Source organism: Thalassophryne amazonica, chromosome 5, assembly GCF_902500255.1.
Source record: "Thalassophryne amazonica chromosome 5, fThaAma1.1, whole genome shotgun sequence".
Classification (NCBI taxonomy): Eukaryota; Metazoa; Chordata; class Actinopteri; order Batrachoidiformes; family Batrachoididae; genus Thalassophryne; species Thalassophryne amazonica.
The window spans coordinates 51,534,129-51,560,180 of NC_047107.1; the positions used below are offsets into that span (position 1 = coordinate 51,534,129).

The window sequence follows — 26,052 nt, forward strand, 5'->3', positions numbered from 1 at the left end:
TGACCCCAGTGATTCACCTTTTGTAGAGTCAATGTGACCTTGGCAATTCCATTCATTCAGTCATTCATTTTCTACTTCAAATAAGGGCCACTGGGGGGTGGGGGCTGGAGCTTATCCCAGCAGTCATAGGGAACGAGGCAGGGTGCACCCCGGACAGGATGCGAGGGTCCCAGGCAGGGCCACATATAGGCAGAAACACACATGGGCAATTCCAGATACCACTTTTATACAAGTATGTGTGCCAAGTTTGGTGGACATCAGAGTGAAAATCGTTATTTTTTTGTTCTTGACATTTGCCGAAACAAACCTCTTAGCAGCTGCAGCTTCTTCTCTCACAAATGTGTTTAAATAAAATCCATAAAGGTCCTCCTCACAGACTGATTGCCAGAAATATCCAGTAAAAAGTCCGGACATCTCTAGTCCACTCATGGACGTTCGTTCACGCGCGCACATGTGAACAATTAAAAGAAAAAAAAAAGTCTGGCTGCAGGCATTAGTTCCTTGTTCTCTGCTCAAACTCTCACATCACAGTTAAAAAAAGGACATAAGTCCTGAGACAGGACATGTCAACATCAAGTAGAACTCCAGACATCTCTTACGGACAGTTTGCTCGCGTCTCGCGGTCAAAGGAGGAAAGATAAACTATAACAGAGCTCAGAATGCAGCCCTGCAGCTCTGCAGCTCTGCAGAAGAGCAAATATAAAGTAGAAGAGAAGTCAGAGTGCACAGTCTGTCTGCAGCCAAACTGTGTACTCTGACTTCTCTGTGCAGAGAACCTGCAGGCTGCGTTCTCACCTCCTCTCTGCCCCCTGCTGCGCACACCTGACGCAGATATTCCTGCGTCGTCATGACCCCACAGGAAGCAACTGGGAGCAGCCCCGGTGTGAAAGGGGCTTTAAGGGCAATTCTGAGGTCTCTCTGCATGTGCACAGCAAGTTGGATAGAAATTGGCCCAAGCACTTTGGAGCAGTGGTGGAATAAACCCTTGTGAAGCACCTTGGGGCGATTAAGAGTTTTAATAATTTGTTTTAAATAAACAAATGGTTCTCAAATTATAGTATATTTTACAAAGTGATATTCATCATTACTGTGACTTTATGTGATTATATTCAGGCTTGAGGGCCTTCACTTTCCAGAAGCTACCAGGTTGGTCTGTGTGTCTTCAGCTGTCAGTCCTCCCCACCACCGTCACCCACCCCTCCCATCACTTTGGCGACAGGCATTTGCTGGTAAGTTCTCAGCTGTCACCAAACCTCTGCCTTAAATAGACCTTATCAGGAGCAAACCATCTTTTGAGGGGTGATTCTGACAGGATTCATTGTGTGCACCATAAATAATTGATGAAGATGACAGTTGATATTCTTCTACGGATGTAGGAATATTAGTTGTGAGACAGTTATACACGGGCCATCGTGGCTTTCAGCTAAAAAAAGGTCTTCTGAGGTATTCTCATGTGCATTGAGTGAACAACTATCCTGCATGGACATTGTGCTTTGGTTTTGTCCCACCTTACTGACAACCATGATAAATATAAATTGAGTTGTTGGTAGGGGAAGGGAACGTAAGACCCAAAAAGTTTGAAAAATCAGATAGGGGCTGAAACACCAGATTATCTAAGCAGAAAACGAAAAGCACTAACACAAAGAAGACAAAAAATTATGAGAGGATCAAGCAGGGCACACACAACCCTCAAGGTATGACAACACACCGAATTTTTATATCCCGGGTTTGTAGCATTCAGTGTTGATGATACGTAGGATTGATAAGGTCAGATAGTCTGCTGGGATTAGTATCAGGGCTGTAGGAGGAGAAGGTTTGTCTTAGGACAGACACTATGCCCAAATAAGGCCTGACTAGTAGGCCATTTAACATAAGCATGTGCATTACCATTGCTACAGGCGACCTACAACTGGAGGACATTGATAATCCGGAGTGGTGAGATTTTAAAAATAGAAAAGCAAAACATATAACACCAACAGCTAACTGCTATTCTTCAAAACAAATGTTAAATTTAGTTCTGTATGTGTGAAATTTTGTTCATTTGGAGTGTCGATCAGATGGTTGAACTCATTTTAGCGCCTTGGGGCAACTGTTTGTTGTGATTTGGCGCTATATAAGAAAAAAGTTGATTGATTGATTGATTGATTTTCAGTCAGTGACTTGATGTCGACACCACCAAATCCTCAGTGTTCCGTGAGCTCATAATCTGTACTTTTTAGGTGTTATAAGTCATAATCTTTCTCTCTCTTCTGCCCAGATGGGAGACGCAGTGCAGTTAAAAGATGAAGGTAACAAATACTTACAGGCAGGAGATATTGATAAAGCCATCGACTGCTACACGAGAGCAATCAAGGTGTCGAAGGACACAAAGGTGCTGGCTGTCATTCACAGGAACAGAGCTGCATGCTACCTGAAGAAGGTAAAGTGGTGCATTAAAAAAAACATCAAAGCAAACATTTTTGAGCCTTTAATTTAGATTTGTCTTTCTTTGGACAGGAAAATTATGCCAATGCAGCTTCAGATGCAACTAAAGATAGAGTAAAAAGTGACTAAAAATGAAAAGCAAAAATAATTTTAACCAAAGAGCTCAGACAGAATTAGACCATTATTATTACTGATGTTGTTGTTGTCTCTATTTTAGCAATTGATGTAGATGCAGCAGATATTAAAGCTTTATACAGGCGTTGCCAAGCTCTGGAGAAGTTAGGAAAACTGGACATGGCTTTTAAAGATGTGCAGAGATGTGCCACCATTGAACCAAAGAACAGGATGTTTCTGGAGACTCTGCGCAGACTGGGAGCAGAAATCCAGGCCAAGGTCAGTACATTTGGTGTCCAACCACAGAAGACTGTGCTAGGGTATTAAATTAACACACACACACACACACATATACTTATGTTTTTTGGGGGAAGAATGAATGTTACAAAACAGAAAGTTGATAGGACTAATGTTTTTGGAGAAATTAGCAATATTAGCTAACAACTGTGAACAATGGCCGTTGTGCTGCAATGCACCATGGGAGTTCAGAATTTTTGGGATTAAATGTTATTGTGGTTCGTGTTACTTTAACAGTGTTGTTAGTGTCATTGATTTGTTGTGGTTTTGTAGTTCAATTGGTTTAGCCGGTTTAGTTAAGTATCATGTTTCCATTACCATGAGTGAGTTAAGTGTCATGTTGCTGTTAGCATTAATGAGAAGTGTACTGCTTTTGATGTCTTCCTCTACCATCTCTGTTGGTGAGTGTGTAATATAAAAGCATCTATTTGCGGTAGAATGCAAAAAAGACAAAAAGTTCTGCATGTGCATGCATATAACTTTGATCATTCATTCTATTCTAAGCACTACCCAATCTACAGCCCATGTATCCCCATAGGCAATGCACTAGTTAAAAAAAAAAAAATATATATATATATAGAGAGAGAGAGAGAGAGATGGATACACACACATGTATGTGTCGCAGAAAACCTTTGATAATTGGCTTTTTTTTTTTTTTTTTGTCTGAATAGACCTTGCTATCCTGAGCTTGTATGTCCATTCTACAGAACAGTCTTGTTTTTTAATGTTCCAACATAAATGTGATTAATTAAGTTTTCTAACACTTTAAAACCATTGTCCGTGACCTCCCTGCATAGGCTTTGCTGCCCATAGTTTACAATATGAGGGGAAACAGTGTACTTATAGAGGTCAGTACATGAGCTTTGTCTTGCGTTACTACGACAGACATTTAAAGTTTTCTCTCTTTTCTTGTGCTTTCCAGCTCAAACAACATTCTCCACAGATTCCAGGGTGCAGAACATGTTTGATATTCTGCTGGATGAAGAAATGGATAAGGACAAGAAGGAAAAAGTTGGTTTATTATTAAGCAAAACCACCGATTTTACTTTCTTATCAAATGAATACCAAGTTGTGGTTGACACTTTTTTTTTAATGTTCAGGCTGCCAACAACCTGATTGTCTTGTCCAGAGAGGATGCTGGAGCAGAGAGAATCTTCCAGAATAATGGAGTGCCACTGGTGCTTAACATGATAGAAACAGGAAAGTCAGAAATGATCCTTGCTGCAATCCGTACCCTGTCGGGGATGTGCACAGGTCACAAAGCTCGGGTGAACATAACAGAATGTTGATAGGATTAATATTTTTTTGAGAAACTATGGACATTAGCTAACAACACTGAACAATGGACATTGATAATTACATTATGGACTCACACGCCATTCCAGCAGAGGGCGGTAAATCATCTATATCTTAAAAGTGAAGTGACGTCTGTGTACGTGTGTGCGTGCATGTGTGTGTGTGATTTTATTGTAAGTACATTTGTGTAATTCAATGTAAGTGCATAATATAACTGGAAAAACATGAAAAAGACATGGATGACACAAGAAAGTGAAATCAAATGGCAAAATAGACGTAATAATAAACTAATAATAATTCTGATAACAATAATAATAGTGCATATATAATAACAAGAGCCTGAACAATTTATATACGTATTTATATAAAAATACATTAAGACAGTAAATTAACATAAAAAAAATATATAATTAACAGGAAATGAAAGGGCTGAGTTCTTCTTCTAAAAACTGTTGAGGTCTAAGGTTATACAACCCCTGGCAATAATTATGGAATCACCGGCCTCGGAGGATGTTCATTCAGTTGTTTAATTTTGTAGAAAAAAGCAGATCACAGACATGACACAAAACTAAAGTCATTTCAAATGGCAACTTCCTGGCTTTAAGAAACACTATAAGAAATCAAGAAACAAAATTGTGGCAGTCAGTAACGGTTACTTTTTTAGACCAAGCAGAGGGAAAAAAATATGGAATCACTCAATTCTGAGGAATAAATTATGGAATCACCCTGTAAATTTTCATCCCCAGAACTAACACCTGCATCAAATCAGATCTGCTCGTTAGTCTGCATCTAAAAAGGAGTGATCACACCTTGGAGAGCTGTTGCACCAAGTGGACTGACATGAATCATGGCTCCAACACGAGAGATGTCAATTGAAACAAAGGAGAGGATTATCAAACTCTTAAAAGAGGGTAAATCATCACGCAATGTTGCAAAAGATGTTGGCTGTTCACAGTCAGCTGTGTCTAAACTCTGGACCAAATAAAAACAACATGGGAAGGTTGTTAAAGGCAAACATACTGGTAGAACAAGGAAGACATCAAAGCGTCAAGACAGAAAACTTAAAGCAATATGTCTCAAAAATCGAAAATGCACAACAAAACAAATGAGGAACGAATGGGAGGAAACTGGAGTCAATGTCTGTGACCGAACTGTAAGAAACCGCCTAAAGGAAATGGGATTTACATACAGAAAAGCTAAACGAAAGCCATCATTAACACCTAAACAGAAAAAAACAAGGTTACAATGGGCTAAGGAAAAGCAATCGTGGACTGTGGATGACTGGATGAAAGTCATATTCAGTGATGAATCTCGAATCTGCATTGGGCAAGGTGATGATGCTGGAACTTTTGTTTGGTGCCGTTCCAATGAGATTTATAAAGATGACTGCCTGAAGAGAACATGTAAATTTCCACAGTCATTGATGATATGGGGCTGCATGTCAGGTAAAGGCACTGGGGAGATGGCTGTCATTACATCATTAATAAATGCACAAGTTTACGTTGATATTTTGGGCACTTTTCTTATCCCATCAATTGAAAGGATGTTTGAGGATGATGAAATAATTTTTCAAGATGATAATGCATCTTGCCATAGAGCAAAAACTGTGAAAACATTCCTTGCAAAAAGACACATAGGGTCAATGTCATGGCCTGCAAATAGTCCGGATCTTAATCCAATTGAAAATCTTTGGTGGAAGTTGAAGAAAATGGTCCATGACAAGGCTCCAACCTGCAAAGCTGATCTGGCAACAGCAATCAGAGAAAGTTGGAGCCAGATTGATGAAGAGTACTGTTTGTCACTCAAGTCCATGCCTCAGAGACTGCAAGCTGTTATAAAAGCCAGAGGTGGTGCAACAAAATACTAGTGATGTGTTGGAGCGTTCTTTTGTTTTTCATGATTCCATAATTTTTTCCTCAGAATTGAGTGATTCCATATTTTTTTTCCCTCTGCTTGGTCTAAAAAAGTAACCGTTACTGACTGCCACAATTTTTTTTCCTGATTTCTTATAGTGTTTCTTAAAGCCAGAAAGTTGCCATTTGAAATGACTTTAGTTTTGTGTCATGTCTGTGATCTGCTTTTTTTCTACAAAATTAAACAACTGAATGAACATCCTCCGAGGCCGGTGATTCCATAATTTTTGCCAGGGGTTGCAAAAACAATCTGGACTCACATGCAATTCCAGCTCATTATAGAAACTTTGCACAATTTATTACCACTCCTGAAAAATGTCAGCTATCTATTTTATAATCACGACCCAATCTAGAGCCCGTGGATCCACACAGGCAACACACTAGTATGTATTTATATGCACAACTTTCTCATTGTATAATTTCCTGTGTAGGCAATGGCAATCATTCACCTGGTGGGCATCGACAAGATGTGTAGCATCATGGCTGTTGACAATGAAGAGATTGCACTGGCAGTATGCAACCTTTTCCAGTGCATCAATGACTCTCTCACTGGTGGAGATAAGAGAATATGGGAAAGAAGAGGCCTTGGTTATGGGTGAGACACAATTACATACATTTTCTTTTAAAGGGGAAGTGGGACATTTTCCAACCTGGGCTCTATTTTCAGAAGTTGTGAGTTTGGCTTTTCACTCAAGACAAAAATGAATTCAATTGGTGCAGTTTTGATTTAGAATAGGTGTGGTGGCCAAGTGTGGAAAGCTCCCAGTGTTATGTGCCGACACGGGTTGAGGAGAGGACCTGCGTCTGACTGAACCCAGCGCTAAATAACCAGAAAGCGGTTCCAAAAAACAAAACAAGTTTATTTTCCCCCTCTTGTGCAATACTCAGTGTACAACATAAAAGCGCGTTTGTCTGGCGGAGTGAAGGACGGCGCGCTCTCCAGCGGCCATTGGGATCGAAGCCCAGCGCTTCTAGACTCACGTTCACCGCCAAACACCCCCAGGTGGACACGACAAACTGACTCTGTGAAGGATAGAAGAGGCGAGGCAAGTCAACAGCTACAACTAATATCCTTCAAAGGCACACACTATCAGCAACACACTCAGGTCTGAACCCAAGCTTTATGTAAATGAGCAGCTCCTCACAACAGGTGGAGGACCACCAGTCCGCACGCCACGGCCGCGAGAAGCGAGCTGCACAACTCTCAAATATACTGCGTAACAAAATACCAAACCACCATCAACACTCATTCAGACAATCAATCACCTCTGATGTGTGCTGACAGCATGTGTCCCTCACCCGTCCTCCTTCACAGGCACAATGTGTCAAACCCAGGCGCGGTCCTCAGCGTCTCGCAAACGAACGTCACAAGGTCGAGTTCCCGGCAATTCTGCTTGAATCACTCATGGCTTAAATGCAGAACGCCATCTCATTATCTGCTTCAGCTGAAAGTCTTTAAGTTTGCACGTGAGCATCATCCACAGGTGCTGCAAATCATGCTGATGAGGGTGAAGGACTCTTCTGCCAGCACCTTCTCCACAGACAAAAACCAGTTTGCATACCACCTGGAGAGCAAAGAAAAGAAAACACAAAAACATCCAGCCAAACACACAACACCCAGTTCAAAACCCCACCCCTACCACATTTCTCCATTTGGCATCAGGCATAAAACCTGTGCCAAATTAACATGCTGGCACCCCAACAGAAAAAAATACATCAATATTTAGTAGATCCTCCTTTTGCAGAAATAACAGCCTCTAAACGCTTCCTATAGCTTTGAATGAGAGTCTGGATTCTGGTTGAAGGTGTTTTGGACCATTCTTCTTTACAAAACATCTCAGGTTCGTTTGTTGGTTTCCGAGCATAGACAGCCCGCTTAAAATCACACTACAGATTTTCAATAATAGTCAGGACTGGGGACTGAGATGGTCATTCCAGAACATTGTACTTGTTCCTCTGCATGAATGCCTTAGTAGATTTTGAGCAGTGTTTAGGGTCGTTGTCTTGTTGAAAGATCCAGCCCTGGCGCAACTTCAACTTTGTCACTGATTCATGAACATTGTTCTCAAGAATATGCTGATATTGACTGGAATCCATGTGACCCTCAACTTTAACAAGATTCCCAGTACCTGCACTGGCCACACAGCATGATGGAACCACCTCTAAATGTTACTGTAGGTAGCAAGCGTTTTTTCTTGGAATGCTGTGTGCTTTTTCAGCCATGCATACTGCCCCTTGTTATGTCCAAATAACTCAATTTTAGTTTCATCAGTCCACAGCACCTTATTCCAAAATGAAGCTGGCTTGTCTAGATGTGCTGTGGCATACCTCAAGCGACTCTGTTTGTGGCATATACACAGAAAAGGCTTCATCTGCATTACAGCACATACAGCATCTTGTGCAAAGTGTGCTGTATAGTTGAACGATGCACAGAGACACTGTCTGCAGCAAGATCATGTTGTAGGTCTTTGGAGCAGGTCGTGGGTTGACTGTGACTGTTCTCACCATCCTTTGCTTCAGCTTATCTGAGATTTTTCTTGGCCTGCCACTTCAGGCCTTAACTAGTACTGTGCCTGTGGTCTTCCATTTCCTCACTGTGGAAACTGACAGCTGAAATCTCTGAGATAGCTTTTTGTATCCTTCCCCTTGAACAATCTTTGCTTTCAGGTCATTTGAAAGCTGTTTAGAGGTTCCCATGTTGCCACTCATTAGAAGAGATGCAAAGAGGACAAACATTTGTAAATGCCCACCTTAAATGAGCTTACCAAACCAATTTTGTGTTCCAATAATTAGTGCTAAATGTATTCAAATCAATAAAATGACAAGTGTGCCCAAATTTATGCACCTGCCTAATTTTGTTTAAATAATTATTGCACACTTCCTGTAAATACTAGAAACTTAATTTCACTTCTCAAATATCAGTGTGTTCGTTTGATATATTTAACTGAAATTTCTGATCCAGACAACCAATGATTTATAAAGGAAAATCATGAAAATTATCAGGGGTGCCCAAACCTTTGCATACAACTGTATTAACCAGTCACCTAAGGCAATGGCTTGATGTCTTTGACAGTCTACCTCTTCAGAGGGTCCTTGGATACTCTTGGAATAAATTTGTTTAAAAGGAAAGACTACTTAGAGTGACACAGATAAAGAGTATCACTAGCATTGTGAGGGAGTTACAGCGTTTTGGCCATGTGTCACCTATCTCTGGATATGATCCAGCAAGACCCTCAGGATTGAGTACCATTGTGTCTGTAGGCGGCTACTTTCGAGAGGTGGTGAGAAGTTTTCTGCCTGGGTTTTTACCAGCTGCGACAAGCCTTCTAAAGGATCAAACCTGGACTGTTGTATATGGTGAAACTCTAGCTTTTTGGATGGCCCATACATCATTTTCTGAATACATTGTCATTTTACTAAAGATGCAGCCAAAGACCTGAAGACAATTCTGCTGTCTCTGTTGGAGATGGTTGGGAGTAAAAAGGTGTCTGGCCATGGCAGAGACCAAGCCCTGAACCTTCTGTGCAAGAATGTACCTCGCAAAGACAAGAAAGAACATAACAGCAGGACCCTTTTTACGATTGACCACAGTAAGTGGGAGAGCTGCAACAGTCCATCAATCTGGTTATAGCTACAGTCCATCCCTGACAACCCATACACTGGTATGTTTGTTTTCCAGGCCTGAAGAAGATCCTCAAGGTGTGTGGTCAAGTTCCTGAATTGCCAGATCAGCTTCCCATGACCGAAAACACACAGCTGATTGCCAGCGTGCTCCTTAACAAGCTTTATGAAAACCTTACATGTAACCCAGAGAGAAACAACTTCAGGGACGTTTGTGGTGACTACATCACGTACGTTTATTAAATACAGATATTCAAATAATTTTCGAAAGAGAACAAAGACATGGAGAGACTCAGTTAAGAGAAAGTTGGTGAGATAAGATTTTCAATTTTTTCAATTTCAATTTTTTTATATAGCGCCAAATCACAACAAACAGTTGCCCCAAGGCGCTTTATATTGTAAGGCAAGGCCATACAATAATGATGTAAAACCCCAACGGTCAAAACGACCCCCTGTGAGCAAGCACTTGGCTACAGTGGGAAGGAAAAACTCCCTTTTAACAGGAAGAAACCTCCAGCAGAACCAGGCTCAGGGAGGGGCAGTCTTCTGCTGGGACTGGTTGGGGCTGAGGGAGAGAACCAGGAAAAAGACATGCTGTGGAGGGGAGCAGAGATCGATCACTAATGATTAAATGCAGAGTGGTGCATACAGAGCAAAAAGAGAAAGAAACAGTGCATCATGGGAACCCCCCAGCAGTCTACGTCTATAGCAGCATAACTAAGGGACGGTTCAGGGTCACCTGATCCAGCCCTAACTATAAGCTTTAGCAAAAAGGAAAGTTTTAAGCCTAATCTTAAAAGTAGAGAGGGTGTCTGTCTCCCTGATCTGAATTGGGAGCTGGTTCCACAGGAGAGGAGCCTGAAAGCTGAAGGCTCTGCCTCCCATTCTACTCTTACAAACCCTAGGAACTACAAGTAAGCCTGCAGTCTGAGAGCGAAGCGCTCTATTGGGGTGATATGGTACTACGAGGTCCCTAAGATAAGATGGGACCTGATTATTCAAAACCTTATAAGTAAGAAGAAGAATTTTAAATTCTATTCTAGAATTAACAGGAAGCCAATGAAGAGAGGCCAATATGGGTGAGATATGCTCTCTCCTTCTAGTCCCCGTCAGCACTCTAGCTGCAGCATTTTGAATTAACTGAAGGCTTTTTAGGGAACTTTTAGGACAACCTGATAATAATGAATTACAATAGTCCAGCCTAGAGGAAATAAATGCATGAATTAGTTTTTCAGCATCACTCTGAGACAAGACCTTTCTGATTTTAGAGATATTGCGTAAATGCAAAAAAGCAGTCCTACATATTTGTTTAATATGCGCTTTGAATGACATATCCTGATCAAAAATGACTCCAAGATTTCTCACAGTATTACTAGAGGTCAGGGTAATGCCATCCACAGTAAGGATCTGGTTAGACACCATGTTTCTAAGATTTGTGGGGCCAAGTACAATAACTTCAGTAACATAAGATGAAATCTCAAATATGTTACTTAACTTTTGTAATATTACAGACACCCCAAAACTGGACAATCTTACTTGCTAAGAGGAACATATGCAGTTAATACAAAGTGTCTAATTTGTATTCATTTTGAGGTACTATACACAGGCACAGCTATGGTGACATTATGTTTCGTATTCCCAAAATGTACTTAAAATAGTCCTACAATACTGACCTACAGTAACCTCTACTGGTAACCTCTACTGGCATTATATGAGGATTCATGTGAGCATTCATTGGTCATTGTGGATCCAAATTCTGTCATACACAGATTCCATTGATACAAAACAAATATCAAGACTAATTCCATTCATAAATTGTTGTTTTGAAGAAACAAATTGCTCTCTTTATGGTCTCTTAAGATAATGATCACTATAGCACAACCCTAAAGAGGAACAATGACATTATTACTAGCAGTACAATTACTACTCCTCCTACTACTAATAATTCCTATGAATGTGTTCTTGTTCTCATATTCCCTTCATTCCTGAATCCACAGATCCAAGGTTGACCCCAACAACATGGACAAGACCATTCATGCGGTCAACACCGTGTCAGGTCTCCTGCAGGGCCCGTTTGATGTTGGCAACGCCCTCGTTGGACGTCAAGGCATCATGGAGATGATGGTGGCCCTGTGTGCCTCTGAACGCGAGGTGGACCAGATGGTTGCTGTGGAAGCACTGATCCATTCCTCTTCAAAAATGAGCCGTGCCTCCTTCATCATTACGAATGGTGTTTCACTGCTCAAGGACATCTACAAAAAAACCAAGAATGAGAAGATTAAAATACGGGCACTGGTGGTAAGTTTGAATAGAACAGAATATGGGTGATGATTGAATTTCATTAGTTTTTACACAGCAGCTCAAATGCACATGAGCATAGTTGCTCTTGTCCTGTCATACAATTGTGACACAAATAATTGCAAAGGTCAAAGTTGTTATATGTAGGAAGCAATTTGGGGGGATGTAATAATTCTGCCAACTTGCAGTCCTGCAGCGTTTATAGTGATAATATATGTTCTCGCCACACACACACACATACACACACACTTCTAGATGGCTCTGCAATCCTCAGATTGATACCAGGACAAGGAAGTGGGCCATCGAGGGCCTTGCTTATCTGACGAATGATGCCGATGTGAAAGATGACTTTGTGGAGGATGAGCTTGCCATGAAAGCCATGTTTGAACTTGCCAAGGTGTGAAACTATAAGATATTTTTAAAAAATCAGGCAGGATTTATCCTGGTTGGGTTTTACATGTTATTAATGAACGATTCTTCTTTCTTTGTACAAACAGTCTAAGGATAAGACCATCTTGTATGCAGTGGCTTGCACCCTGGTTAACTGCACAAACTGCTATGACAAGAAGGAAATCATCCCTGAGCTGGTTGAGCTTGCCAAGTTTTCCAAGCAACATGTTCCAGAACAACACCCAAAGGTAGCAGGAGAGAATGAAAGTCACGTTTGTGCTGCTTCAGTAAAGTGCCAATTAAGTCATTAATAAGTCAATGTACTCCTTAATACATCAGTATTTACATCAGTACTTACTGTGTCCTGATTCGCCTACACCAACACTGCACATATTTTGAACATGTCAAAAGTTTGAACACGCTGAGCCCTTTGCTCTACCTACTGGTTTCCAAAAACGTTCTGCCAGTTCTGTCTCAGGCGTCCCAGATTTTTGGCAAAGTTGTTGAAACGTGGTGTGATGGGGGTTTTCGTTTCACTTGAGAGGTGAGAATGATCACCCCTCGCTGCACTGAACCTCATACACCAGATTGCTTATGTGGTGTGCGATCTTTGGGGTGAACTATTTTCTGTCTGATGACGTTGCTGACACCAATCCTGATAAATATTTACAGACAATGGAGGTGATATATTGGCATACGGTGCATTCAGAAAGTATTCACAGCTCTTCGCTTTTTCCACATTTTGTTATGTTACAGCCTTATTCCAGAATGAAGTAGATTCATTTTTTCCACTCAAAATTCTACTCACATCTGTACATTGCTGCATTCATCTTTCCCTCAATCCTGACTAGTCTCCCAGTTCCTGCTGCTGAAAACCATCCCCACAGCATGATGCTGCCACCATCATGCTTCACTGTAGGGATGGTGCCTGGTTTCCTCAAAACATGATGCCTGGCATTCACACCAAAGACTTCGATCTTTGTCTCATCAGACCAGAGAATTTTGTTTCTCGTGGTCTGAGATTCCTTCAGGTGCCTTTTGGCAAACTCCAGGTGCATGTGCCATTTACTAAGGAGTGGCTTCCCTCTGGGCACACTACCATACAGGCCTGATTGGTGGATTGCTGCAGAGATGGTTGTCCTTCTGGATGGTTCTCCTGTCTCTACAGAGTAATGCTTGAGCTCTGACAGAGTGAACATTGAGTTTTTGGTCACCTCCCTGACTAAGGCTCTTCTACCCCAGTTGTTCAGTTTAAATGGGCGGCCAGCTCTAGGAAGAGTCCTGGTGGATCTGAACCTCTTCCATTTATGGATGATGGAGGCCACTGTGCTCATTGGGACCTTCAAAGCAGCAGAAATGTTTCTGCACCCTTCACCAGATTTGTGTCTCGGGACAATTCCTTTGACTTCATGCTTGGTTTGTGCTCTGACATGCACTGTCAACTGTAGGACCTTATATGGAGACAGGTGTGTGCCTTTCCAAATCATGTCCAATCAGCTGAATTTACCCCAGGTGGACTCCAATTAAGCTGTAGAAACATCTCAAGGATAATCAGTGGAAACAGGATGCACCTGAGCTCAATTTTGAGCTTCATGGCAAAGGGTGTGAATACTTACGTACAAGTGATTTTAGTTTTTTTTTTAAAATAAATTTGCAAAAATCTAAAAAAATATATTTTTTTCACATTGTCATTATGGAGTATTGTGTGTAGAATTTTGAGGGAAAAAAATGAATTTCATCCATTTTGGAATAAGGTTGTAACATTAAAAAAAAATGTGGAAAAACTGCAGCGCTGTGAATACTTTCTGGATGCACTGTACAAATCCACTTGCAGATAGCAGTGTGGACAATCTGTTACAATGGATCTGATTTGAGAAAGCCTTCATTTTTTGCCTGTAGCCTGAACATAGACTCTGTCCAACTGTTTCCATTAACTTAGAGAGACTTGCTTCAGTCCTGTGAAGCCACTTATTTCAAGGGTAATTGGTACCACCTACTGATGAAGATGTATCGACATCATTTAAAATGACAGAACCTGAATATAAGACAATACTCCCCCCCCCCCCCCCCCAAAAAAAAACCCACCTGCAATCACAACAATGCAGGCGTTTCACTTTTATTTTGAAATACAATTGATTTGCACATCTTGTAACACATTTGCCCATTTATGCTATTATGCTGATATATAATCCGGGTATTTCATGTTACTTCGTGCAATCTGTGGTAATGGTGGATGACTCCCGCAGTTGACACAGAGTCATCACATATTTGGTACAAGGAGTTTGCTCCTTAGTTTTACCATATATTGCACTATCTGCATATTGTAGCTAATACTGTCTACGGCCTCTTTTCTACTCTCAGGACAAGAAGGATTTCATTGAGAAGAGAGTGAAAAGGATGCTGAAAGCTGGTGTCACTTCAGCTCTGGCTGTTATGGTCAAAGCTGATAATGCCATCCTGACCGACCAGACCAAGGAGCTGTTGGCAAGGTTGGGAAGCAGCTATGTCACAGAGTAACAATGTCATGTGATGTTCTGAAAGCTTGGCAAACATATTTACATCACAAGCCAAAATTAGTTCAAATCTGAGATGAGCCTACAGCTCTGGAAACGAATTTTGAGTTTAATGAAATGAACGACTTATTGATTCAGTGAATTTCTTCACACGACTGTATTTATAAAATGTACCGTATTCTTTAAGACTCAAAAATTGGGAAGCATTGCAGTAAAGCACTTTGAGCTTCTGATATAGATGGAAAAGTGCTCTATAAATGCAGTCCAGCCCATTTAATTATTCTGTGACTTTTATCATCTGCTAACAGCCAACAGAGGAAGATACATTATATATCATAGTGTTAGCCTCATTACTCAAAGTATAAAGAAATTAAACTAGAAGGGCACTCAAACCAATCACACCTCCGCCGAGGTCCAGCAGTCCTCTGTGTGGTCTCTGTTGACATTTGTCTTTCTTTGATCCTGAGCCCTAACTTTTGTTCCAGATATTATATTCTGATGGCTGAACATTGGTCTTTGAACCACTCCAACGGGGTTACAGTTTTGTTGCTGTGTGTTTGTTTGTTAGAGTCAAAGCTCAAACACAAGAGCCACCCTTTAATCCAGAGCCACATCAAAAGTGACATCAATGTAAAACATTTGTTATAAATATGAAAGGAGCTATACGTGATTTACTCTTATTTTCTGGAGTATACGTGTTTACTAATTTGGGAGATCCTGACTTGTACTCCAGTGAGAGTTATATATGTTTTTTTTTTCTCTTCAAGAGGTATTTTTTGACAGATGTGACTTATACACTGGTAGTACTATCACATGTTACACCAGTATCTCATACCAAAACACTGGTTTCCCTCCATCCTCTCCTCCCTCCTCCTAATTTCTAACCTGACCTGATTTCTGTTTTTATCTCCAGGGTGTTCTTGGCATTGTCAGAAGATCCCAAAGATCGTGGCACTATAGTCGCCCAAGGTGGGGGAAAGGTGAGTCATGGGATTCATAAGAAATCAATATACTGTGAATTTCATGAGATTATACATCAGCTGTCTGAAGGAAAGGTCACCAAAGTCAACTACACCAACTACCTTAATACAAAAGAAAACTACTATATTTTTTTTGGACTGTAAGTTGCGGCGTAGTATAAGTTGCATCTGTCAAAAAATGGATTATGAAGAGGAAAAAAAATCATATACAAGGTGAACTGAAGTGTAAGTCGCACTTATTTTATTTATTTATTTATTTTGTTAAACATGCATTTTATAAAAATTCGGGAAAATTCACAGTGTGGAAAGACTATGCAGTCAAACACAAGCTTAAATATCTTTAAAGTTGTGTTTCTTGTTTTCACTGTGCTGAAAATGCACCAAACCATAATTTTTGTGAGTGAATACGCCCCTATTTTTTTAACATGTCAATTTGGAATATATGTTCTACGACTTCCCAAACTAAAAATACAAAACAAATAAACTGCGACTTACACTCCAGAAAATATGTTAATTCTTGAATTCAAAATCAAATGGAAGATGGCCTTTGTTAGTTAAATCCTGACCATCAGAAATAATTACAGAAAGGTTTCTACAATAAACTGTTGTATTAGTGTTTTCTGCACTCACAGTAACTCAGGACTATTCGACCCATATCTGGTTCTGCTCTCAGGCTCTGATACCGCTGGCTCTGGAAGGAACAGAAGCTGGGAAGGTGAAGGATGGCCATGCCCTGGCTAAAATTGCAGCAATTTCAAACCCAGAGATTGCCTTCCCTGGTGAGAGGGTAAGACTCATTTCACAACACTGTATATGTCACATTCCAAGCTAAAGGAATCAACGGTTTACTAGGGAGATAGCCCAGGGTTAGGGCTAAGGTTAGCAGGGGCAGGTCCAGGATTTTGTAAAAGGGTGGGGTGGGGGGCTGCATTTGTGAGTGCTTCTTGGTTGCACTTCCCTGAATTTTAAAAATTTAGAATTTTTAGGTGCCATTTCCTGCATTTTGGTGCATATTTCACTACAAAATGTAATCACAGAGAAAAGAACCTGTTTTTAAATTAATTTGAACTTATTTTGCACAATCTTGAATGTAACGCTATGACATTATGATGACAAGTAACAGAAAACATGTGAACTGTCTTTGGCTGAAAAGGTGAACAACCTTGCCATACATTGCTGATGTTTTTTTTTTTTTTTTGGCAGGTTTATGAAGTGGCTTAATTTGTAAAGTGGGAGGTCCGGAGCGCAGAGGATGGGTGGCTCGGGTGCAGAAAAACAAGAAGGGCGGGGGGGGGGGGGGGGGGGCTGCGAACAATGCTGTGTGCCACACTTAAAATAAACTGCACACCCACACAAACACGCACACACACCTTCACAAATGACACTAACACCCTGCCTTTTCCTCAGAAATTACTACATTTATGTTTGCTGTCTGTCTCTGTACTTTTCTGTCACTTTTACACTCTTTTTCATACTTTTCCCTCGTTTCAAAAGTCACCGAATGCACTTTACCGTAATATATGCAACATATAGCATACTGTTGGAAAGCACGGGTTCTTGGCTTGCTGTCAGTGTTGAAATTTTTCAGAGTGAGGGCTTACATGAGAACTTACGGTAATGAGAATCAGCGGCACACTAGTGTGAAACTTCCATGTTTTTCCTCTGCGTTATGACATCACAGGTTTACGTTTACCGTAATACACCATATATCATTGGAAAGCCCTTGGTGTTAGTTTAACAATGCACTTTGATACATATGGAAAATATGGCGTGGGTGCCATCGCCGTAGATAAAGGGATAAATACCTGGCGGAGCCAACGTCAGAGGTTCCGGAGCGCGCTCCGGCTTGCTCCCCCTCAAATTAAGCCCTGGGTGAGACCTTTAGTCAACCTTCTGCACACCGACAGAGACGGACTACAGAACTTTGAAGCTCTGAAAGGCCTCACCAACCTGGCTGGCTTCAGTGAAAAACTGAGGTGACATGTTTACAGCCGCCACATAATATTATACCCACTCTGTGTGCTTAGAGAAATGGAATGCTTTATTAAATGAGGCAAGCTGCAAAATTCAAGCTGCTTACTATCTAATTCCTACTAAAACACACTCCACCTCAGGTATTCTCAACCAGTGGGGTCGTGGGCCACAGGTGGGACTCAGAGCACCATCTAGTGGGCCATGGAGACAGCATGAAAAAAAGCTGGATGATGATGATGATGATGATGATTATTATTATTTTATAAATTTCACACTTAGATCTGTTTTATATTTAAATGTTTGCTAGAATTCACAGAACTAAAAAATATATATGAGTAATTTCAATGATGAACTATGTCATCATTGAACATCATTCCCTCTGGGTGCTCTGTCTTCCTCCCACTTCCAAAATCATGCAGGTTTGGTGAAGTGGAAACTTTAAATTGGCCATTGGTGTGAGGATGACTGAGTTTGTCCGTCTATATGTGGTCCTGTCCGGGGTGTACCCTACCTTTCACCCCATGACTCCTGGGATAGGCTCCAGTTCCCCTGAGACCCTTGATTGGCATAAGCGGGTATAGAAAATGAATTATGTTTGAATATCACAACTCCAATCACCATGTCATCAACTGCAGTCTGCCAAAAGACACAAAGAAGAACAAGACATGTCATCAAAAAGAGGCAACCATGTTTTCCCACTGAAAAACAAGCAGAAGCTAATAGCACAGATGGGATAGCAGTGATGGCTAATGTTTGGACAGGTTTCTGAAACCAAAATGTGAAGTGGGAGACAACTCTGCACCACTGAAAGCTCCAAATCCTGTGGTGAGGCAATATGACCCTGAATGCATTAAATTTGGATTTGTTATGACAGGCAGGCCACATAAATTCAGCATTAGGCTATTTCATTATAAAAGATGGATAAAGCAATCAGAATCATACATGTCAACCCCTTTGAGGGTCCACCTGTATAACCAAGTGAGAAAATCCATAAAATCAACACAAAATCCTTATAACCTCCAAATCGCACCAAAATCAGTTTTATTACAGTACACACAACCGCATAGCGGTGTCACATAACTGGGTTTTTGTCCACAAATTATGAGTTGCCACAATGACATTAAAGTCAGGATTATTAGTATTTCCTCCACAATTGAATTTCAAATAGAGATCTAGTATTCATGCGTCAAAATGAATTTTATAGAACTGAATGTGTCAAATTTAGTTATTTTTTTACAGAAACAAGAACTGTCTGTCACTAATGGAAATACATTAATAAAATCATGAAAAATAAATTGAATAAAGTAAATAAATATGAAATTGGTCACTGGATCCTTAAACGTTGGACATAATAAACTCTACATGGTGGATCCTTGATCTCTGGACATAAACAGGAATGAACAAAATCTGTAGTTTTTGTCAAAAGCACTTCCTTTCAGACATTATTGGCATGAATGTCTTTCCATACGTCTGAGCTGAGCTCTTGCAGCTCACTGTGCTTCACGTCAGCATCAGTTTAATTCATAAAGAATGCAGGACGTCTCATTTTGGGAAGAAAGAACGTTTTAGTCGATTGTAGTTTCTTGTCTGTAATACATTTTAAAGCGGTGTCATTTTATTTAAAGTGGCAATTCGTTTTGAAGTTATTATTTCCAACCGGACTCTGTCTCAGCAGAGAGCTGCACAGCGTTTGGAGCTGTGCCAACAGAACGGAGGACAATTCTCGCTTCTTGATTGCAACAAGACAAGAGTCCCAGTTAGTGACTTTAATCCACACAAAAGTGACTCACGATATTTTAATGGCTTTGAGAGGAGTTAAGAAGCGGACTTGCCGTTTCTGAAGAGCAGCGAATCAAAGAACCAACGAGCTAGTGGATCGAAGCATTGCTTCATTTGGTTCATGCATCAAAGTGGAGTCGCGCTGCAGAAACAGTTGATTACAGAACCACTGCAGACCAAACCCTGAATATCCGTAAGACTTTATTTGTACGTCCGTATGACACTGAAACTCGGAAAAATCCATATAATTTACAGACAATCCGTATAGGTTGACGTGTATGCTGCGGCTACATGAGTGGCTAGCTGATGCGTTCATTGCGCATCGGTCATTTCAAAGCGTCACCAAGTTTCGCCTTGTTTATGCTTAAAACGCTCATGTTTCTGCTTAAAACTGACTTTAGAATGATTTAAGAGGTTTTACCTTGTCTTCTGATGGTCAATAATCACATTATTCCCTTTGATTGCTTTGGGTGGAGAGTCAGACTTAGACAAGCTGCTGTGGTTCCAAATGAGTCTGATGCATGCGCAGTGAAGACAGGCGGACCAATTTTTATGCAACACTGGGAGTTAGTGGGTGGGGGCAGCTGCAACCAAAATTAAGTCCATTGAACTCTCCAAGTGATACCATGAGCAGAAGAATTACATGAGTGATGCATTTTATGTCTTGTGGAAAGAAGACAAGCCCATACCTTTGTTTAACCAGGTTAGTCCCATTGAGATCGAGATCTCCGTTGCAAAGGAGACCTGGACAATTATTAAGTTTCCAATTGACCAAACCTGCATGTCTTTAAATGTGGGAGGAAACTGGAGCACCCAGAAGAAACCCACACAAACATGCAAACTCCACACAGAAAGGCCACAGGTGGGAATCAATCCCATGACCTGCCCAAATTAATTGTGAGTGCTGCCCAAATTAATCTTTCTTTCTTTCTTTTTTGTCATGTTATGTTTTTTCCTCTTTTATTCAAAAAGCTGGTCCTCTGAACTTTTTTAATCAACCAGAAGTGGGCCTTAAGTCACAAAAGGTTGAGAACCCTTGCGCTACATGATCCACTAAACAGTCCCTCCAAACTAAACTGGCTGTTTAGGATGCAAATTTTCCAGCTCTCCCACTGCTGTATCCATAATGCTGCTGCTCATCCTGAACTCCACTTGTGGACTCAGACTGGGGAAATTTGCATCCCTAATCATCTGTGGGGAGTGATGATGTTGGAACACCAAACTCAGACTATATTCTGCTATGAACATGCCTGCATGTTTGTACAAAAATCTATCTTGCAATGCAAAAGTGAAAAAAAAACCCCACTATAATAATGTAAATTGAATTCACAGAAGTGCCTTAGCTTCAGCAAAAAGCTTTCCACCATGGTTCACCTTCTCCTTATTCTCTTTTCAGAGTAAAGATTGTGAAAGAAAAAACTCTGCCTGAAATTGAGAACTACATGTTTGAAGAGCATGACCAGATCAGACAGGCTGCCACCGAATGCATGTGCAGCCTCGTGACGTGTAAAGAGGTGAGAACCAAAGCGGCCCAAGTTTTCATATGCTGTGAAAAACCAATGTGCAAAATCTTTCAAAAGGTCCTGGACCCATATCCACGAAGCAGCATAAGGCTAATAATAGCTCCTAGTGATTTTATTCAAAGAACAATCTTAGGGCACCTTCACACATAGTACGAATAAGTACAACTCAGGGCGACACGGCGAAACAGCTCGTATGAGCGAACCACGAAAACATCACGCCGACAGGCAGGCGTGCACAATCCCAGAGCGATGGTTTGTGCACGTGACGTGTCTGTCGAGCAAGAACACAGTGCGAGCAGCTGCACCACATCAAGCCGCTGATGTGTAGAAAAATAAAATAAAACCAGCTGTATAATTAGTGAATATCACTGGGTAAATAAATAATCATCATAAATAATACATAAAAGGGGATGCAATACAGAACCCCGCTGTTAAATAACCCTAGTTAAAAAAAACAAAAAAATGTCACTCATGGGATTCGAACCCATAAGCTCTGATTACCAGATGGAAACTTTACCACTATGCTATCATTGTTGGCCTGTAATCAGTGCAGAAAAATGCCTGAAATCAACAAAGACATGGACGAGGTGCGCTGTATCCGACCACTGCAACCTGGCGCAAAGGCGAAAGATGTTTTATATATTTCCACATGAAGACAGCAGGCAGAGACACGCGCCTCACAGAGGAATGTTGTAAGTTCATGTCCTTCCAAACATGGAATGTGTTCTCAAGCTGGGACGTCCAGGAGCAGAGATCTTTACAGCGCACAGACCAACGTGTCACTCTCTGTGTTATGTGGTCATTCATTTTTGTTATTTGTTATGTAATTGCGTATGTAGGTATTGTCATAATTATTTATATACCTGTCCTGGCGGTAGTTTCTGTGTTTTTCATGTGTGCACTGAGCCGTCATCCAACTGTCAGTGTGCTGTGATCAGCTGACAGGCCCCTCCCCGTGCTTTATGCGATCAGACCTCAGTGTACGGCCCCCATGTGATCAGATCTGGACATACATATAAGAGTTATAGGGGATGTGGGCATGTCCTGTCTCTGGCAATGTCTGTGAGCAGGACTTATGGAGTTTATTTAACACAATCGTGAGAGAACTTGAGGTGAGTGTGATGAGCTGCAGCCAAACTGCAAAGAGTGTTTTTTTTCATTTAATTATTCAGATGTGCTCTTTGAGCGGTGTAGCTTTGCTGCATTGTGTACATGATATAAAAAGCTCGACAACAATCCTGTGTGATTTATAGCTCTGCAACAATGGAGCACAGCAGGAATCATAAATTGGTGTCAGGTAACGTTATATTGTGTGGGTGTGGCATCCAGTCACGTTAAGTACCATTAAGTTGCCTCAACTTGCAAGAAGACTACTTCCTCTCTGCGTCCTGTGCTCGATGAGAAAAAATTAAACATGTTAAATTTTTGGCGTCCGTTTCGCTTCACCCTTTGCATCCCTCACGGTGTTGTGGCTTTGAGCTGCATCAACTCGGCACTAGGTTGCATCAACGTGGTGTCATCATGACGCCACATGACGCAACTCGAAGCAGGCCCGGTGTGAAAGGACCTTTAGAGGATTTTATCATACCTAGCAATGGGGTCAACCCCACCTCCTCACAAAGATAGACGTTTCTGTCCTCTCCTTGTTCAGACTTGCTCTCAGACACCTGCTGGCTCACTCTTAGGCTAAGAGTTTTTTTGCCAGGAAATTTTAGGCTAAGTTAGGAGGTCTTTGAGAGGGCTTTGAGTTGGTTCGTGGATACAGACATTGGTTTCTATATCCTTGGGTTCATAGAAAAAAATTTCTCTTCTAGGTCCAGGAGCATTACATGGAGGACGGCAATGACAAACTGAAGCTGTTGGTGCTGCTCTGTGGTGAAGATGATGACGATCTTCAGATAGCTGCAGCTGGTGCCCTGGCCATGCTCACTGCAGCTCAGAAGAAACTCTGCAGAAAAATGACCCTAGTGGTATGTACAATAATGTTTACCAGGATTTTTAATGCCGAATGTGACTTTAATGCTACATTCCTGTCAAATGTCCAAAAAAAAAAAAAAAAAAAATACAACCCCAGATCAGAAAAAAGATAGAGTGAGGCAACAATGCTAACCACTAAGTCCTGTTCTACCCTCACTTACATACTAAATCATTAAGAAAAACAAATGGTATGGAACTATGTGGTAAATCTGTGTCAAGTAGGTAGTTCTGAAAAACTGAATGACCATGCTGGAAGGAGACTAATGAGGGAAGCCACCAAGACACCCATTACAGTTATGACAGCATTATAAGCTTCTATGCATGTGAGTGGAGAAACTGGGAATGATGCAGTATTTGCCTGTTGCATCCCGTCACAGCTTCATGATGGACCAGCACAGAGAAGCATTATAAAACAGGACAACAGATCAAATCTAGGCTCAGGTTTCCCATGTGCCTTCTGGCAAACTGCATCTGAAATTTTACATGTTCTTTTGAAGAAACTCCTCCTCTGTACAACCTGATATCAGGTCACCCTATAATGGCATCAGGAAAAGTGAATTAATCTATTAGTGTTACCGTCATGAAATTTGCCACATTTTTGTGATGGTATCACAAATTAGTGATAATATCATGAAATTTGGGGTGATATGGTGGGGGTCACGGGGGTTATGGGTAAGGGAAGGTGTTGGGTCAAAAACAGTGAAAAAACTTGAATGTGTCACAAAAATGTGACAAATTTTGTGACGGTGTCATGGACAGGTAATGCAGCTGACAAAGTTGCACTATCCACTGTTTCTCTAACCACAGAAGCATATGATTATTTCAGAGCTGTCACAGGTGTCTTGGTGACTTTCCTCACTAGTTTCCTTCCAGCATGGTCACTCATTGTTTGAGAACTGCTTAGTTGATACAGATTGTTGACAGAGTACCATACTGTTCGTAAATATGAATGACTGATAGAAATGAAATCCCAGACAAATTGAGCGACCTGTATTGGATGTGACTTGTTTAATGTATCCATCCCCTGACTTGAATGATTAATTAAGAATTATTAGAATTAATAAATGAAAGGATCACTGCAGTTTTTGTTTGTTTTGCATTTTCCATATTGTCCCAGCTTTTTCTGGTTTGGGGTTGTACTTTGGACTTAAAACAATGATATTTTCAAATCCAGAATCTGACTGAGTGGCTGATTTATCTCAACAGACAACCCAGTGGCTTGAGATCCTACAAAGGTTGTGTCTCCATGACAACACCAATATCCAGCACCGTGGCCTTGTGATTGTCTACAACATGCTAAACTCGGATGACAGTGAACTGGCCAAGAAACTGATTGAGAGTGAGATGCTAGAAATTCTCACAGTGATTGGCAAGGTGGAGGACAATCCTAAGAGGCAGGAGGTCATCAATGTGGCACGCACATGCCTGGTCTGGATCTCGCTCTTGTCAAACCCTTTACCAGCCCTGCCTAAAACAGAAGCAGAAAGCCCAAAAAATCCAAATGGACTATCTTCCCTACTGGTTAACTTTGTTGAAAAGACTGTTTTTCAAATGTTTTTATCGCTCTTGGCGCCTGTCTCTCATAAGACAAATTGTTTTTTGTTTCTCTTTTATTTTTTACATTGGCTGTTATGATATTACGGCTATTACAATTTTACATAGAAAATTATGACAGAAAATTTGCCCAATTAAAAAATTTTTCAGATAACACAATAATGTCATTTATGTTTTAGCAAACTATAAATATGCGATGGCACCCCGTTTTTGGGGTTGGACAGCAATATGAAATATAACACAATGCTAAAATACCCTCAGCCCTATGAGTATAAAAATAGGAAACAGAATGTGACCTTTTGACCTCTTAAAATAGGTTAAAGTTAGCCATCTTTGAGCTTGTCCAAGGTCTGTGTCTGAAGACTGTTCCCTGTGAATTTGAAGACCCTGGCAGTGATAGGATTGGAGTTATGCGGAGCACAGACAGACAAACGGACAGACGGATGCAATACCTGATGACCGTATTTTGGCTTTGGGTAAAAACAAGTGAAGTTTTAATGAGACCTACCGTGATGCAAACACACACAGGGAAATCCACCTAACTTTATAAAAATTGTTACAAATAGATGGAAATAAATGGAATTTTTAAATAGGGCTAATACATTTCATTGAAAAGTAAAACAACATAAAGTAGTTTAAGACAACTGAATGAGATGTTTAAAGAACCTATACAGAAGACAGAAAGAGAAAACAAGAGCTTTGAGTTGAAGTAGTAACTAATCAAAGGCCATCCAGCCAGGCACATTTGTGGAAAGTGAAAAAAAGATATTCATGCAATCAATCAATCAAACTTTATTTATTGAGCACTCTTCATACATCACTGTGCACCACAAAGTGCCTTACATGATAAAAAAACAAACTCCTGCCCCCACCCATCATAAACCTACCCAAACACACACATGCGTACACACACAGTAGTTGCTTTTCTTTGGTGAAATAAATAAAAAAATATTGTCTGACTTCACATACAACTAGAAGCACTCGGAGAGCGCAAACCTCTGCCAAGGCCATAGGGTCACTGACATCACATGGAATACCCTTCGGCAAAGAGACTTATTCCACATCGTTTCATGCATCTACCGTCATGTTCCAGATTCAGTGGTTAAACCCTTAGATCTTCAGTAAATGTATTTATAAAGAGAAACTGCATGAACTGCAGAAGGTTTTTTTTTAATTTTCTAATAAGTTTATTCAATGAGGACAAACAAATGCTAAATTATTGTTGTGTCGTAACTTAATTTTTGTTCAGCCTTTGTAACCCGTCTTCATAAAGTCAGATGCAAAAATGTTGAAATTGGCCCTATCCTGCAATGATAAAGAATCCTAAAAAAAAAAAAAAAAAAAAAAATTACTGGATCCAGATCGTGTTCCGGATCATTACCAAAATTTAATGACTTCT

General features: G+C 40.7%; 2 protein-coding genes across 2 annotated transcripts in view; one reads left to right on the top strand and one right to left on the bottom strand.

Annotated features, from left to right (window-relative positions):
- Nucleotides 1–26,052, bottom strand: part of LOC117510476 (betaine--homocysteine S-methyltransferase 1-like) — a 366,504-nt gene that overhangs the window by 288,111 nt on the left and 52,341 nt on the right.
- LOC117509702 (protein unc-45 homolog B-like) lies at nt 1,090–24,696 on the top strand. The gene is given in 22 exon segments (XM_034169423.1): nt 1,090–1,229; nt 2,258–2,419; nt 2,497–2,545; nt 2,642–2,821; nt 3,758–3,846; nt 3,936–4,103; nt 6,476–6,609; nt 6,611–6,639; nt 9,467–9,634; nt 9,724–9,895; nt 11,663–11,989; nt 12,219–12,360; nt 12,461–12,601; nt 14,715–14,842; nt 15,780–15,846; nt 16,520–16,633; nt 17,528–17,533; nt 17,713–17,822; nt 20,996–21,113; nt 22,937–23,092; nt 24,306–24,525; nt 24,528–24,696. Coding segments are annotated over 21 exon segments (2,724 nt in total). The 5' UTR covers nt 1,090–1,229; the 3' UTR covers nt 24,572–24,696.